The sequence below is a fragment of the Enhydra lutris genome, unplaced genomic scaffold, assembly GCF_002288905.1.
Source record: "Enhydra lutris kenyoni isolate GAN:26980312 unplaced genomic scaffold, ASM228890v2 scaffoldscaffold24, whole genome shotgun sequence".
Lineage (NCBI taxonomy): Eukaryota > Metazoa > Chordata > Mammalia > Carnivora > Mustelidae > Enhydra > Enhydra lutris.
In genome coordinates this window covers 14,981,383-14,997,426 of record NW_019154108.1, presented here as the reverse complement: position 1 = coordinate 14,997,426, position 16,044 = coordinate 14,981,383, and the positions used below count along the sequence as shown (strand labels likewise).

The following is a 16,044-nucleotide window of genomic DNA, read 5'->3' as shown; positions in this document are numbered from 1 at the left end:
GAGCTGTTCTTTGGCAGAGGGGGTGGATACCTGCAACCCTGTGTCCTTGTGCCCTTCCTACCTTCCCGTACAAACTGAAAATCACTGACCTAGGTTAAGAGAGAAGTAGCTAAAACAATGTGTCTTATGTCTGACTCTCATATTTAGAAAATCAATGCATGGAGAAGCAGCGGGGTCGATGGCTATGAATGTGAGCGTGGACCTGAGTCTGAGCCCTGCCTCTGCCACTCATTACCTTGGTAATATTGGATAGTTGCTTGGCGGCTCTGGGCCTCCGTTTCCTCCTCTGTTACAGAGATGGTGAGGGTAGTAACCTCCATGAGTTTTGGGGAGGATTAAAAGAGTTAGTTTTTGTAGTGTTGCCACAGTATTATAGAGCTTGGCACATGGGAAGCTCTCAATGTGTCTCCTCTGTGAGACAGCACGTGGGCTCTCCAGACTCTGCCACACCTCCAAAGAGTGGGCTCTTACCCTTTTTTAAGTCTGCTTGTTTCACTTTTAGATGGCTTGAATTGTTAGAAACTGAGATCATACACTGAGCCAGTGTCTTTCAATTTCTTGAACAGTGATTAAGATTGAATTGTCCAATATGGTAGCCACTGGCCACATGTGGCCACTGACCGCTTGATGTGTGGCTAGGTTAAACTGAGATGTGCAGTTACTGTAATATACACATCAGATTCCCAAAATCTAGTATGATAAAAGTTAAAATAGCTCTTAAATCACTTTCATATTGGTTACATGTTGAAAGCCTACTATTTTGACTATATTATTTTAAATAAAATTTATTAAAATTAATTTCACTTCTCTGTACTTTTTTAATGTAGCTATTAGAAAATTTAAAATCAAATATGGGTGTTACATTATATTTAATGCCCAAATATGGGCATTACATTATATTTCATTACATTATATTAAACAGTACTCTTCTAAGAAAGGCAAGGAGGCCATGTTAATAAGAATAAGGAATGTTAAGAACCGTATTGGAATATTAAGAATTCCAATAAAATGTAGAAATATGCTGGAATTATTTCCTTTAGGGATATTCCTGACTCTGCTTTTTTTTTTTTTTTAAAGATTTTATTTATTTATTTGACAGATCACAAGCAGGCAGAGAGGCAGGCGGGGGCGGGGTGGGGTGGGGGAGGAGGTAGGCTCCCTGCTGAGCAGAGAGCCTGACATGGGGCTCAATCCCAGGACCCTGAGATCATGACCTGAGCCAAAGGCAGAGGCTTAACCCATTGAGCCACCCAGGCGCCCCTCCTGACTCTGCTTTTAACCAAAGAATAATAAATGGAGGGGGAATAAATACTTTCACAAAGGTACCTTCTGGGCTAAACTCTATTCAAGATAGGACCATTGGTTTATCAGGAAATTTGCTTTTGGGAATGGCAAATTCAATAACTCTTGGCCCTCTGCTATGGCTAGACTAAGAGCCCTGGTTTCTAAAGGAGACTTAAAAAAAAAAAAAAGCCCTAATAATATCCTAGGGTGGATGATGGTCTTCAGACTTATCCTCTTTATCTTTTGCAAATTTGTTTTCGTTTTTAACTAAAAGGTGATTTGTCCCAAGCTATGGACTACAATAGAAACGTCCCACATTTTGCTCTTTTCACTAATGGCTAGAATTTGTAAAGATACTGAATCTTAACCAGCTTAAGTTAACTTACATTAAGGACATTTCTGTGGTTTGATTTTACGCGAATTTTGTGGGCGTTGGTAACATAACGTGCGATGATGCGAGTATTTAGTTCAGTGGAATACCTCGTTTCCTGGCCTGGTAACAGCGGAGCTGGCTGCATCTGAGAACCCGAGCCTCACCATATCCGTATATGTTTGTGTTTGCACAGGACCAAAATCACACCAATCAGGAATCAGCTGAAGAGTAGACCTCTGGGAGATCTCTGGTCTTTGAGTGTTGTATTGCTTTTTGTCTTTGTGAAGATTATAACGTGAGATCTTGTTCGCATACTATCAGTTCTGGGAGGCAAACTGGTAGCAGTGTCTGTTTTCTAGACAGAGAGAGATGGCAGGTGAAATACTTTCCCGTCTTGACTTACAAGTCTTCATCTTTCTGGATATTTTGAGTGAGCCGTCCAACCTCCAAAGAGTGATTTTTCCACCCCTTGGCTGTGAGGTTTGCTTTTTGGGCCCGTGTTACTCTGCAGTCTCTTTTCCCATACTTTTAGGAAAGATGGGCAAGGCAGAGGAAGATGGGGCGGTTGTTAATTACAGATGCGTCAGTTACAGAAATCCCAGACCTGCCCAGAGTAGAGGTGGAGGCACATAGGCTGTTTGCTGCCGTCCTCCAAGTCCTGTCCAACGGTTTATTTTCCAAAGCCTTTGGAATGAAATGGCATCAGGTGCTGTTTCAGAGTCTGCTTTTAGTCATCTTTTGAAGCATTTTCCATGCCTCAGTGAAAGTTTTAATGCTGGTGTGTAATTCCCATCTATTTTATGTGGAGGCATACCAGCTCTTTCTTAATTTACAACCGAAGTGCTGGCTATGACAGGCAACGTAATGCAAGATATTTTAAACTCTTGCTTCTGGATGATTAACTCTTCAAAATGCTTGAGATAAGATCATGGGTTTAATCCCTGGTAATTGCCAAGGCTGCATCTGTAACCCTCGCAAATAGCATCAAAGCTGTACATTGGTCGCAAAACTGGAAAAACAAAATCCTCAAAGAATCTTTCCCTATTAATAATAGCTCACGTGGGGGATACCACCATCTCTCCAGGTAAATGAACAAACGACAAAAACCCAAACTATCATTAAAGGCCTTCCTTCACTAGAATCTTTTTCTTGGAACTGAAGAGGGATCTTCCTTTGGTCCTAAAATACTCACACACACACCTAAAATACTCTGCCCCTCAAAACTAGCATATTTTGATTGCATGCATACATTTCTGCTTCCTCCATTAAAGTGAAAAACTCCCAGCCAAACAGACTGGGAAACCACTCATAGGAAAATGTCATGTCCATGTGTGTCTTTCCTCACACTGTTTCCTAGTAGTGCCTTTTTAGTCCTTGCTCTGGGAACTGGCCCTTCCGTCTTTTTCCCTCATTGCAGTGAGTTCATTGCAGAACCCAAAGCACCAGACCCGTTTTCCAAGGAAAACCAGATAAATTAAATGGGATTTATAGCTCACCCAGAAGATCATTAGGATTGGCTGGACCTGGCTTAGGTTTGCACCTTCAGAGAGAAATAAAAGCACCTGGGGGACTTACTTGGGCAGTAGGATGGGATCCTCTGGGTCAGTGAGGAGGTGGTTTCTTTTTTTTCTTTTTTTTTTTTTTTTTTTTTATTTTATTTATTTGTTTGACAGAGATCACAAGTAGGCAGAGAGGCAGGCAGAGAGAGAGGAGGAAGCAGGCTCCCCGCTGAGTAGAGAGCCCGATGCGGGGCTCGATCCCAGGACCCTGAGATCATGACCTGAGCCGAAGGCAGAGGCTTAACCCACTGAGCCACCCAGGTGCCCCGAGGAGGTGGTTTCTATTTGGAATCACTCTACCACAGTCTCCTGAACTATGTGGCAGTGGTTAGCAGGGGAACTCAGCTTTCAGGATTCAGCGGGAGTTTTAAGTTGGCAAGTCAGTTATGAGCCAGCCTGGTGTGGTCCCAGCTGGGCATCCTAATGGGATTAATGGTCCCTTGGCTAATACACAGGAGGTTGATCAGTGCACCTTGCTAGTTTCAGGGAGATGTTCATTTCTTGTGCCTTTTCCTGGGAGCCACTGTATAGACATGGCGGCATAAACCCATGCAGGGAGAACTTTGAGACCGGGTCTTTTTTCTCTGTTGAATACTCCAGGGGAGGATATAACTAGAGGGAAAACGGCGGAGGTGGTACGGTGGCAATGGAGGAAGTTACCTGGTGGGGATCTGGTCAATGGATTTCCTTTCCCACGAGATAACAGAATTCAGCATCTCTAAAATTGGGTTATTCTGATATCTTCCAGGTTACCTGCCTCTCTCACTTCGCCCTTGTGCCGGACACCCCATCTCTTGAGTAGTTATGTAGTTATCTCATTGGATAAATGCAGAGTAGTTCACTCAAATATTCTGTGACCTCTGCAAAATACCACATTGCAGCAACAAAAACACTTTATGCCATGAATTAGGTTTTTGCAGTAGAAGTGGTTTATGTTGTGATTCACAGCTCTGTGCTGTTCATTGTGGCTCAAGACTGTTACTGTGATTTCTCTTGTACCTCATCCTCCTTTTCATCATAGGCACGTGAGCGCTTGTGTCTGTGTATATGCAAGTGCGTGTGTCTGCCATGGAATATTCTTAGTGTGCTTTTGGGGGAAGATCAGGTCTGATTTAATGATTGGGTGGGTCAGAGTGAGAAAAGGAAATTTAAAATACTAGCCTTGAAAGCACAGGAGTAGTAAAAATTTTAAAAATTTTTGTTTTGGGAGGGGGGCAAAATTGGTTGTAGAATGTGGATGCAGTGGACCCGTTCTGTTTTGAATGTTACTCATTGGAGCGCATGTTGTCATGTGAATGAAGTATAGATCATGAAATTATACTCCCAAAAGTTAATAAATCATGGTTTGACCTGTTAAGCAATTGCAAAGCTTGTCTTCCCTTTCTCCACCCAGGCTTATGAAAGGGCTCTTTTCCAATGAAAATAACTATTACATAGCATGTAACTATTTACATATGTTACCTCATTTATTCTATGCACTCACTCCTAGCCACCCGAAAGGCAGTGGCATACCCTGTGCACCATACAGGAATTCAGTAGAAGGCAGAATTGCCTTGGACCCTTTTCAGACAGTTTATTAAATTAAGTACCCAGATTACCTCATTTTCAGGTTGGCTTAAGCCTATATCATAGATCCCCTGGGACAGCATCAGGGTGATAGTCCAGTGCCCCTAACACCCGTAAACCTCTAAATAAAATCTTAGGGGAGGCACTATTTTGCGATTTATTTTTTTCTTAAACCTTTTAGGTTTTTATGTTATTTATAGGCCTTCCAGCTTCTCCTTTTGCCTGCTTTTTCTCATTTATTTTCAGATAACTTCTGTTTTCTAATTCTGTGGTTCATAGACATGCCAGGAGTGCTGGTGAAAAAGATTCTTGAGACTTGCCTGCTTCCATTTACCCATGGTGGTGATGGTGGCAATGGTTGTGGGTTTTGGTGGTGGTGATGGTTGTGGTGGTGGTGGTGGTTGTGGTGGTGGTGGTGATGATAATGATGGTGGTGGTGGTGGTGATGTGGTGTTGATGATGGTGGTGATGGTGATGGTGATGATGATAGTGGTCATGGTGGTGATGGTGATGGTGATGATGATGGCGGTCATGGTGGTGGTGACGATGGTGATGGTGGTGGTTGTGATGAGGGTGATGATAACAGTAGCAGTGACAGAAAGCTCCACTTCAGCTCCACTGCTGAAGTAGTTATTAACGTGTGCTGTGCGCACAGTTCAAGACATGATCTCATTTATGCCCCTCACAGCCTGTGGGCGATGGTTGTACGCATCATCCCCATCTTACAGATGAGAAAGTTTTGATACTCTGGAGGCTCAGCAACTTGTATGGAGTTATTAAGATAGTGCAAACGCCGTGAGAGGAATGGACTTCACAGCCTGTTTTCCTTCTGTCCAGCCACATTTCATTTCCTCTACATCATCCATCACATTGGAACAACTAACAGACTCCCTGGAAGCTGGAAAGTGAATGGTAGAGTCAGAATTCACTCAAGCAATTGGTCCAAGCTGATGGAAATCGAACCTTGGCTCTGTTTGCTGGCATTCTGTTGCTCAAGAAATGCATAGATTCCTCCTGTGAACTTGCCCTTTAGAACCTCCTGGAGTTAAGCTGATGAAGTCCTTGTTCTCCTCTGAAGGCACGTGCATTTGCAAATATCCTGTAGGGTATGTGGGTCCTTTAAGCAAGGACATGTCTGGTTTTCTAGTGAAGTCAGAGTCAAAACTTTTATTACAGATTTTGGTAGGGTTGTGGCAAGGATTGATCTGTGCTCTTGTTGAGGAGACAGCCAGATGCGGTGGGAACATCGGCACAAGAATGCCTTTGGAAATTAAACATTGCAATGAAAACATTCTTTTGAAGGCAGATTTCCAGGTGTGCTGTAAACCGTTCTAAGCTATAATTGAAATCTAAAAGAATATTTCAAAAGCAGTGATCTATTTTTTGGTGATTGTTGTGCTAATCCTGAAATCCTAGCATGAATTAATGTAAAGACAGGATTGGATGCATAAAAGTACCCGTTTTAATCATTTAGCACGTTGTTCAAAACTAAACTGGTTGAGGCTTCACGTCTAAGGGTGAAAATCTCACTTTCATCTATCAAATCCCACCATAATCTGCCAAGAACAGCCACCAGGGGCTCCTGCGGCAGCTGTGAAGACATCCTTCTATTCTCAAAGCTTGATGTGGGGGAGAGATTTGCTGCAGTTCATGTATAATGAAGTGGGAGAGGCCGATGTTTTTCAAAGTACTTCATAAAACTCAAAACGAGTGAATCCGTTTTCTGTTAAACTCTGGAACTGGTGTGTGGAACCAGCCTACAATGTGGAAGCCTTCAGCTGGCAGAAGGTTTTGTCTTAGGAGTTGAGTAATAAGTTACTTTGCAGCAGGTGCAAGAAATGTGTTTGCCTTTGCCAGCATGTTCCGCGTGAGACGGTGAGGCGCTCAGAAGGCATGGGAAAGTCAGCCTTGGGAGCCTAGGAGAAAAGCCAACACTTGCCCCCACCCTGTCCCCACCCCCTTACCAAACACAGGAGCACCGGTACCTACGTGGTCCAGCGGTAACCGTGGGTACGATACTCAGTGTAGACCGTGTGCGAGTGCTTTCTTTGAGCTAGCCCCAAAGTTAGAAAGATCCTCAAGTGTGAGCTGGGAGACCAAATGTTACACGAGGTGCTGGAGTCTTGCCCCCCACAAGCTGAAACTGATGCTGTTTTACCCTTTTATCTAGACGCACTACTTTGGCCTTTGGTTTCTCAGCAAGAGCCAGCAAGCACGATGGGTGGAGCTGGAGAAACCTCTGAAGAAACATCTGGACAAGTTTGCTAATGAGCCTCTGCTTTTCTTCGGAGTCATGTTCTATGTGCCAAATGTGTCGTGGCTGCAGCAAGAGGCCACAAGGTAGGTGCATTTCTTCCTGAGTTCCGTGTAAGGGTGTGGATTAACCGCGGGGCTTCAGATGAAGTCGATGAGCAGGTTGATGGAGGGGTATGTAGGTGTGCAGGGGGGAGGAGTGGGGAGCCGTTGGGGATTGTTTACCGGTTGCTTTGCAGCTTTAGAATTGTGGTTTGAATCCGTGGTGCTCATAACCCCAATCGGTCCCTGTGATGCTAGTAAGGTAGCAAGGATCCTGAGGCTGAATGAGGTTGAATGTGGTGTCCAGCCATGTAGAAGCGTCCATTGGAGACTGTGGGTAGAATAGATGTGCCAGGATTTCGTAAAGAATTAACCACCTTGTACTTGTTTGATCTACCCTTTCCCTTAAAATGCTCCCAAGCAAAATGTAGCAACAGATTTTCGATTTGAGAAGGTAATTGACGATGGGAGCAGAGTTGAGGAGGATGTTGAGAGGGCGAGAGTTTTGCTTGTCCTTGGTCACAGAAGAAGGGACAGGAAGCCATTGGTAGAGAGGAGACCTGGTATCGGGCCTCCCCTCCTGCTCGTGGGCTGTTTTCCCTCAAAGAAACCACCTGCCATCCTTGAAATGGCACTTTTCCCTCATCTGTAAAGTGAGGGATTTCCTGTGTTTCTCAAGTTCTGCTAAGTGTGCAGTTCCATGAATGAAACAGTTGGTGTTGGCTGGTGTTAGTGCAGTTCCCTTATTGGTCAGAGTTTTGCATTAAACTATGCAGAGGGGTCATATCTCATCAAATGGTTCTTTCTGTAATAAAGGAAATTGAATTAACCCTCTCTTGCTCACCTTTTACTTGGATGATGGCATTTGGAGTACTTGGGAAGCAATGCTAGCGACATCCTGAGAAGGAAGGAACAGTCTTGACTACTGCACGTGTTTCTTAGATTTTATACTTTTAAGACAAGGAGGCACTTAAAATTTTTATATACATTTTACGGTGATAGTTGGCATCTTCTTTTTTTTTTTTTTTTTAAATCAAAAACTACTATTAACTAGGAGCTCTTTCTGTCAGCAGAGGCCATGAAATAGCTCACAGCCTCATCCAGAAACCCGTGTTCAGTCTCCCAACTGTCATTTGTTTGGGTGGACGCTGTGCACCATTTTCAAGTTTGTTCGCTTACGTAGATTCCTTCCCGGGCAGGAAGTTATTAACTTCTCAGAATGGGACCATATTCCCTGGCTCCTGAGGCCTCCTTCAGTACCTCACACAGGGTCAGGAGGACAGCATTAGCCTCAGACTATGAAATGCAAGGCGGTAGGTAACAAGGATGAAACCCGGCCTGTGAGTTCACACATCTGGGGCAAAGTTCAGTCTGTAAGAAAACAACAAAGTGTTGCTGCTCTGGACAGGGTCCAGAACATTCTTCTGTAAGGACTGTCGTTGAGGAAGAGCCATTGAAGTGACTGTGAGGGACTCAGCAGTGGTGCTTTATGAAGCCAAAATACGTTGGTTAAGCTTAGAAAAATGAAGACCTGCAAGAGTGCCGTAGCTGCCTCTGGAAATTGGAAGACTCTTGTGGGAAGGGAATTCTGTTAGTGCTGCAGCACAAAATTTGGGCCCATAATAAGTGACCTACAAGGAGTTGAAAGACTTTGGTTATTTGACTCCACACAGGAACACTCTTTCTAGTAATTTAAGCCAAAAAAAGGTAGAACAAGCAGACTTACAAAAGGGTGAGTGTCCTGGTTTCAGTGGGGTGGCACTGACTGGACAGACGGGGTGGTATCTTGGAGAGGAGACCCCCACATTGCGTAAGGTGTTGGACTAGATCGGTGGTTCTCAAAGAGACCAGGGCCTGCTCTATTACGATTACCTGTAGCATTTCCTATACATGTGGGTCTAGGGCTATAACAGAAGTCTGAATCGGGATGTCTGGGGCTAGGGATCGGGAGAATATATGGATTAAAATAAACAATATTCTCAGGTGGTTCTGATACTCATCCAGACTCGGTAATTAACAAAATAGTTAATCTCTAAAGCTCGTTACAGTTTTAGATTTTCCTGGTAAGTAGACTTCATGCCATGTTATTTGACCGTCAATATTTGCATTCACGGGCTGACACAGAAAGTGTTTAAATCTGAAAAACTGATGTACAGAATAAGAATTATGATGGTACGCGTTGTTGAGACTGGAGATCAGGAAGGACTTCTTTTTCTTTAGATACTCTTTTTGCTCCCTTGGTTTAGTTCATTTCAGATGAGTTTCGATAAGGAGTGAACAAAATCTTTTCCAACCCAGGATTTTGAAGCAAACTCTGTTATTGTCTGAGCCGATCAACGAACAAAGACAATAAAACTTGAAGGCTATTTTTAGACTTAGACTTGGAACTAAACTGTATAGATGGGAGGCACATCCCTGTCTTTATGGTACAGATGTGTAAAGCTAGGAGCTAGGTTTGCATGAGGATTTGTGGGCTTTTGTTTGGTTGGGTTTTTTCCCCAGCGTTGCAGAAATTTTTGTTGTTCCAAGGCACTCACTAGAATGTGCCAAGGGATGTCAGGGCAAGTGAAAGACTTTAGCTGGGGCGATGAGGAAATAAGAAGTTGTTAAGTACAGAAAGGAAAATTGATGGAGAAAGGAGAGAGAGAGAGCAGGGCATATTCTTGGGAAGTGACGCAGGTGTGATTCAGGAGACATATCCTGGGTTGTGGGCGTTCGGACTAGATAAGAGCACAAAGGAGACCTGGCTATGCCATAATACCATTTAAAAATGCTCAGGGTTCCTGGGTTTTGTGTTAGACACCAACGAATGAGCCGAACTCAGGGTGAAGAAGGCTACCTCATGGTCATTAGGAGCTGGGAATCTGAGCCTTCTTGGGAGGTTTTAGAAGCATTGGGATCCGAACTGGATACTGAAACCGTCCTCCAGGCAGAGCAGCCAAGGAAGAAGCGGTGCTTGTGGTAGGGCAGCATTCCAGAGGAATGTTTCACAGAAGGCCGGGACAACGCTCATTAGGAGCAGCTAGTGACTAACTCTTCAGCCATTCGCTGCTCTCCCAGTCACCAGACATCTCAGGTGGAGCTGTGCCTTGGCATCTGGGAGAGCACCTGGGACCTGCCACTCAGAAGGGGAACAGTTAGTCTTTGTGATGCCCCGCAGAGTAAGATATTTGCATAGATTAGAAATGGGAGTCTGTCTTTCATTGTGCGCAGCCCGTTGGAGGAGGCAGCCATTCAACCATCTGTGCTTAAAAAATAAGCCTTTGTCTGAAGCCAACCAAACTTGTTTTCACCCAACACATGTTTGCAAGGGTTTGGCCACTTCTATTTGAGAATAAAACAGGTTCTATAGCATTAGTAGGGCCCAGCCATTTCTGCTTTGTGAATAAGGGCAAAGAGTTTAGAATGAGTACTCTGGTTGCTTGGCGGGGGGGTGTATGTGAACCCACATATATGAAGACCCATAGCAGTGGAAGGAGGACGTATATAAAAGTTGTATATCCTGGGGCGCCTGGGTGGCTCAGTCGATTAAGCCTCTGCCTTCGGTTCAGGTCATGGTCTCAGGGTCCTGGGATCAAGCCCTGCATCAGGCTCTCTGCTCAGCAGGGAGCCTGCTTCCCCCTCTCTCTCTGCTTCTCTGCCTACTTGTGATCTCTGTCTGTCAAATAAATAAATAATCTAAAAAAATAAAAAATAAAAAAATAAAAGTTGTATATTCCATCTCTTGTCCCCAGAAAATCCCACCCTTGAAAACTTGCAGGTTGATAGACTACTGGGAACAACACAACGAAAATTTGAGAATGATCTTGATTGTAAACTATCTCAGAAAGTGGTTAACTTTATTAAAATTATCAGGGACAGATTTTTTAGATTAGAAAATTGAAAATGATCACATCCAGACTTTTTAAAATTAGAACATTGAGAAGCTCTGCTTTTTTTTTTTTTTTTGACATTAATTTTGACATACTGTGTTTCATCTCATCTCCTGGATATGATTTTTGAAGAACAAATCTCCTCAGAAGGACATCTTCCAAGATGCTGTGATTGAGTTGGAGAAGAAATGGACAATTCAGGCCCTCCCTTTAGGTGATAATTGAACAAGAAGACGAAAGAGATCAAAAGGAGAGCACACACAGGAGTCCACATAGAAGGAAAAAAAATTTCTTGATATTTTTACAGAAGTGTGAAAAAGCTGAGACAAAGAACACACTAGTAGACAGATGGAAGATGAGTCATGAAACCATAGGAATTACAGAGATTAAGACCAGGGTTTGTTAACCCCACTGCAAACTAAGATGCATTACCTTGGGGCTTTGAAAATGTCAGTTTTCCCACTTTGGTTAAAATGACTCAAGGGATGGGACCACCATAATTTTTTCCATGTTGCTTTGTCTCTCCAGCTCTTTTCTGCCTGCTTCCCTGTTCAGCAGAGGGACTCTTGCTAGCGGTTCTCTTTTCCCCATTATGTTCTCCTCCTGACTCAAAGGAAAGATTTTTGTAATGTGTTTTAATGATTTGCATAGCAACGGGCTCCATATAAACACGGGGTTTTCAGATTTTTCTGGACACAGAAAGAGAAAAGATGGTTGGTGAGAGGTGGAGAAACCCTCTGTCAAACAGAAGGATCCTTAATAACAGCGAGGGGAAGCCAGAAAGCTGCTGGCTGAGGTGACTGCTTTTAGTTTAGGGCTGGGGGTTTTCCAAGTCTTTCTGCAGTGAGGAAGTACCTATTTAGTGCTTTTAGTACTAAAGAGAACACTTCGAAGAGAGAAGTTTTTTGCAGGGCGAATCTAGATTTCACAGTGTAAGCTACTGATGGTATGCCACAGTTTCTAAAATTTTAATTCCAGGACGTTTTCCTTTCACCGAAATACATCTGTCTTTGTATCACTCCCTGGTGAATGGTGCATTTGCACGGTGCCAAGGAGCTTCTGCTGGTCCTAATGAAGTCAGGTAACCTTTCCTTCCTACCCAGGACAGGTCTGTGGCCTGCTGGTTCAGGGGATGCTATCTGCCGTCCTAGAGGCAAGTGCTGTATGGAAGCAGAGCCCCCGCTCTCACCAGCACAGTCACTCCCCTTGCCAAGGGCAGTCTTAGCACATCTGGTACATCTGGCAGCCTCTCCATGGCTGTGGGCCTTGTTCCAAGCTCCCTTGGTCGAGTGGGTGCTGCCTCGGTTTTCTGCACTCCTTGCCTCCGTGGGTCTCCCTCCTTTTCAGGCTCGCAGTTCTTCCCTCTCCCTCCCATCTTCTCTCAAGTTCTGGACGAGGAGGCTGAATTCTAGCCTGTCAGTTACACCTGCCAGTTATTATTATCGGAAGGACTTAAAAAGTACTTCATCTCTGCTTGGGCCCGGGTAGGGTTCTATGTTAAATGAAGTTCCTGTCTGGGAAACACTTATGGGACAGGGTGTCATTTCACTAACTGGGAATAAATGCCTGCATTGGAAACCGCACCGTTTCGGTTTCATAAAGGGGGGGGGGGTGCATTTTTTCCTGATGGTGAGAGACAGGGGAGTGAGGTTATTACATGTGCAGACTATGATGGGGGCCCATGGCGTATTGACGGCAAAGCCAGCTTACATCCCCGAGAAGGCCAGAATGGTGTTTTGGTTTTGTGTTGTTGTTGTTTTCTGTTTTGTTTTTAAACTAGGTTTCAGGAAGTAGTTCCAGTGACCTTACAGAAGCTTTCTTCACCTCCCCTTTCTCGTAAATACCGATGCTTTCCCGGGGTAGGCTCTTGCAAGGGGCCTTGAGTGCTATTGTAAACAAGTCCGCATTCAACCAATGTTTAAAGTGTCTCTTTTAAAAGCTCTAATTATGGTAATGTTTCCATTTCCTTTTACAACACCATTTATTTTGTTCCTCTGGTTCTTTGAGTTCTTTTATTATTTTGAAATGTCATTTTAATGGCTATTTAAAGTTTACCCGTGGGCTGGGAAATAGGGACTCCCTTCAACTCAGACTTAAGATTCCGTGTGAGTCCCCCGTAGATAATATAATTTGCTGAGAAAGGCAGATCTTCCTCCGGCCAGCTACAGCTGGTGAATGGGGACTTGTCTTCTTTCTCTCTCTCTCTCTCTCTCTCTCTCTCTCGCTCTCTGTTGATGGTTGAGAATGGGGTTGTTTCTGCCAGATATTTTAGATATTTTAAGATGCTGTTGTTCCTGGGATTTAACCTTGAACGTTATTCCGTGTGGGTGAGGTATTGTTTGATGAGAGGAGAGGAAAAAGTCTATAAAGAGCAGAGCGGTCTCCAAGGGAAGAACCGCTCCCCAAAAGAAGATAACTTGATGAAAATGTTAGTTGCCATTTGCGTTATTCTGCATTTCTGCCGAGAGGAAGCACCTGTTCTGTGTCAGGCATTTTGCTAGTCGGAGGGTGTGTAAGAACCAACGCATCTTCACGATTCCCCTCTCTTCTGCAAAGAGCTGGGTCTCCAAGCAGTTTTTAGTTCATTTCCATGTATGTGATTTATTGCTGTTAGAGTTCATCCTTAAAGCTAACACTGCTGACCCTGCTCGCTTCCTGGGGAAGGCCTTCTCACTGTTTCGGAGAAACCCCGAGAGCCTGGCAAGTGTCTTGCACAGGCCAGCTTCATGCGTCTGTGACCCAGGGGGTGGGTTGCCCGGCTCTGAGCTCAGAAAGGCCCCGTGCTTGGGTTAAAGCTCTGCTGTGGCCCTCTTGAAATTCTTAATAATTTTTGAACCACGGACTCTGCATTTTTATTTTTCACTGGACTCTCTGAATTATGTTGCCGGTCCAGCCTGGGAGAGCCTCCTACTTCTAGCTCTGTTCATTCTCTTCTTTTTGTTTTGATGTTACCTTAGGATTTGTTCTCAGTAATGGGTGGATCTGAGTCTACTGTTACGGGCGTGATCAAAGAGAAAAAGTAAATAATAAAAAAAAAAACCTGTCATGGAACAAAAATAAAATGTTCACTATCTATGCAAATACGAAAATACAAACGTGGCCCTGGTAACCATTTCTGCTCCTGGACCTGACTCACGGGAAAATCCTGCACAGTCTGGGAGTTGTTATAAAATCAATTTAATTTCCTTTAGGGAAGCTGATTGATTAGTGTATCTCATTCCTCATCTAGGATTTCTTCATATTTTACTGTGAAGATGACTCTGCAAAGTTTATATGTTTCTTAATTAAATCAAGGGCACCCCTTAGCCCCTACTTAATTGTTGGTCTTCCGAATGTCTGAGGGGTGCCTGCTTGTCCCCACTCCGTAACCTCCCTGTTCCAGGAAAAAGATACAGTTTGCAAGACATGCGGGAAGTTGTTAGCTATTTAGGCAACCTACTGCCATTAGAACAACAAAGTATAGGCAGATAAAGCAGAGTTAACCCTTACACATAATCTTTGTGGCTTTTTAAAAATTTCTTTCCCTTTAAGGAAGAGAAAACAAATAGTAATAAAAATTCAGTATATTTTAGTAATATCACTTGACAATATTATTCATTGTAGGTGTCCTGTAATGCATGGAAAAATGAGATTTTTTAAAAGATTTATTTATTTATTTATATGACAGAGAGAGACACAGCGAGAGAGGGTACACAAGCAGGGGGAGTGGGAAAGAGAGAAGCAGGCTTCCCGCGGAGCAGGGAGCCCAATGTGGGGCTCAGTCCCAGGACCCTGGGATCATGACCTGAGCCGAAGGCAGACGCTTAATGACTGAGCCACCCAGGTGCCCTGAGGTTTTTTGTTTGTTTGTTTGTTTGTTTTAAGATTTTATTTATTTGAGAGAGAGAGAGAGAGAGAGAGAGAGAATAGCAGCTGGGGAGAGAGAAGGCAGAGTGAGAGGGAAAGGGAGAGGGAGGCCCAGGCTCAACCCCAGGACCCCAGGATCATGACCTGAGCTGAAGGCAGACGCTTTACTGACTGAGCCACCCAGGTGCCCCGAAAAATAAGATTTTCAAAAGGAAATACATTGGAAGCATCATTCATAATTCAAAAGAAGCTCTGGCATCTGATTTTTACCCTTTGTAAAACAAGATATACTCATGTATGTCTTAATCGTGAGTAAAGCAGAGTTTCCCCAAAACAGATGAAATAGTATACCTTAAAAAGCCTTTGCTTTTAAAGTGTTAAAATGATCTCATCTATAATCCTATAGTTCATGTGTTTGTCAGTATTTGATGATCTATCCTGAACTTTTCAAAAGCAAACAAGTATCCTGTTCCTATTAAGCCATTTTGAAAATAACTTAATTTCTTAAGCAAGGGTCATATTTGCAGTCTTTGTGTATTTCTTGCTTTCCAAAGATAAATGTATTTGCTTGTTCATTCGCTCAGTCGATTCCAGATAGTTCTTTATCAGAGTTACATTGCAGAAGACTGAGAAAGATTCCACATTTGACCCAGGGACTATCAAAGATTTGGAATCGAGCATGAACTCAAATTTTAGCATATTCTATTTTTTCAGAAGCCGAGTAGAACATGCTGATCCCACATAGCAGTGTTTACCTTCAGCTGGGGGGTGGAGAGAGGGGAAAACAAACAGAAGCTATGGGAAGAGGTGTTTGGTCATGCCAAAGCATGCCAGCTACGCTCTATGAAATTTTAAAGACATCCACTTCCTTATGAAGGATTCTTCGGATTTGTAGGGGTATCATTATAATGGGTGGGATTACCAACGGTGTGGTAGTTTGAAAATGGGTTATTGAAAATCTTGGGAGGAGAGGGAAACACAGGGAGTAGAGGTTTTAGAATCCTTTGCTTTACCTTTTTCCTGGACTCTCAGGGCTGGGACCTTAGGTTGGGGTCAAATGGGTGTGGAGGAGGGGAAGGAAGAGACAGATGTCATGTTTTCACACATGACAGAGACCCACAGGCCCGAGCAGCAGCAGGATCTGGAAAGCACAGAAGCCTTCATTGTGCTTTATGGTAGAGCTGTTGTCTGACCCCATACTTGGCTTCCACACCTCCTCTGTGGGGTTCTGTGCAAGAATGTAGTTCGC

The 16,044-nt window shown here is 43.7% G+C and overlaps 1 protein-coding gene across 3 annotated transcripts in view; it reads left to right on the top strand.

Annotated features, from left to right (window-relative positions):
* Positions 1 to 16,044, top strand: part of LOC111150673 (protein tyrosine phosphatase, non-receptor type 14) — a 169,257-nt gene that overhangs the window by 74,515 nt on the left and 78,698 nt on the right. For all 3 annotated transcript variants that reach the window (XM_022508202.1, XM_022508203.1, XM_022508201.1), the window contains exon 3: positions 6,953 to 7,122. In XM_022508202.1, the coding sequence (XP_022363910.1) occupies positions 6,953 to 7,122 (170 nt within the window). The remainder of the gene's footprint in view (positions 1 to 6,952; positions 7,123 to 16,044) is intronic.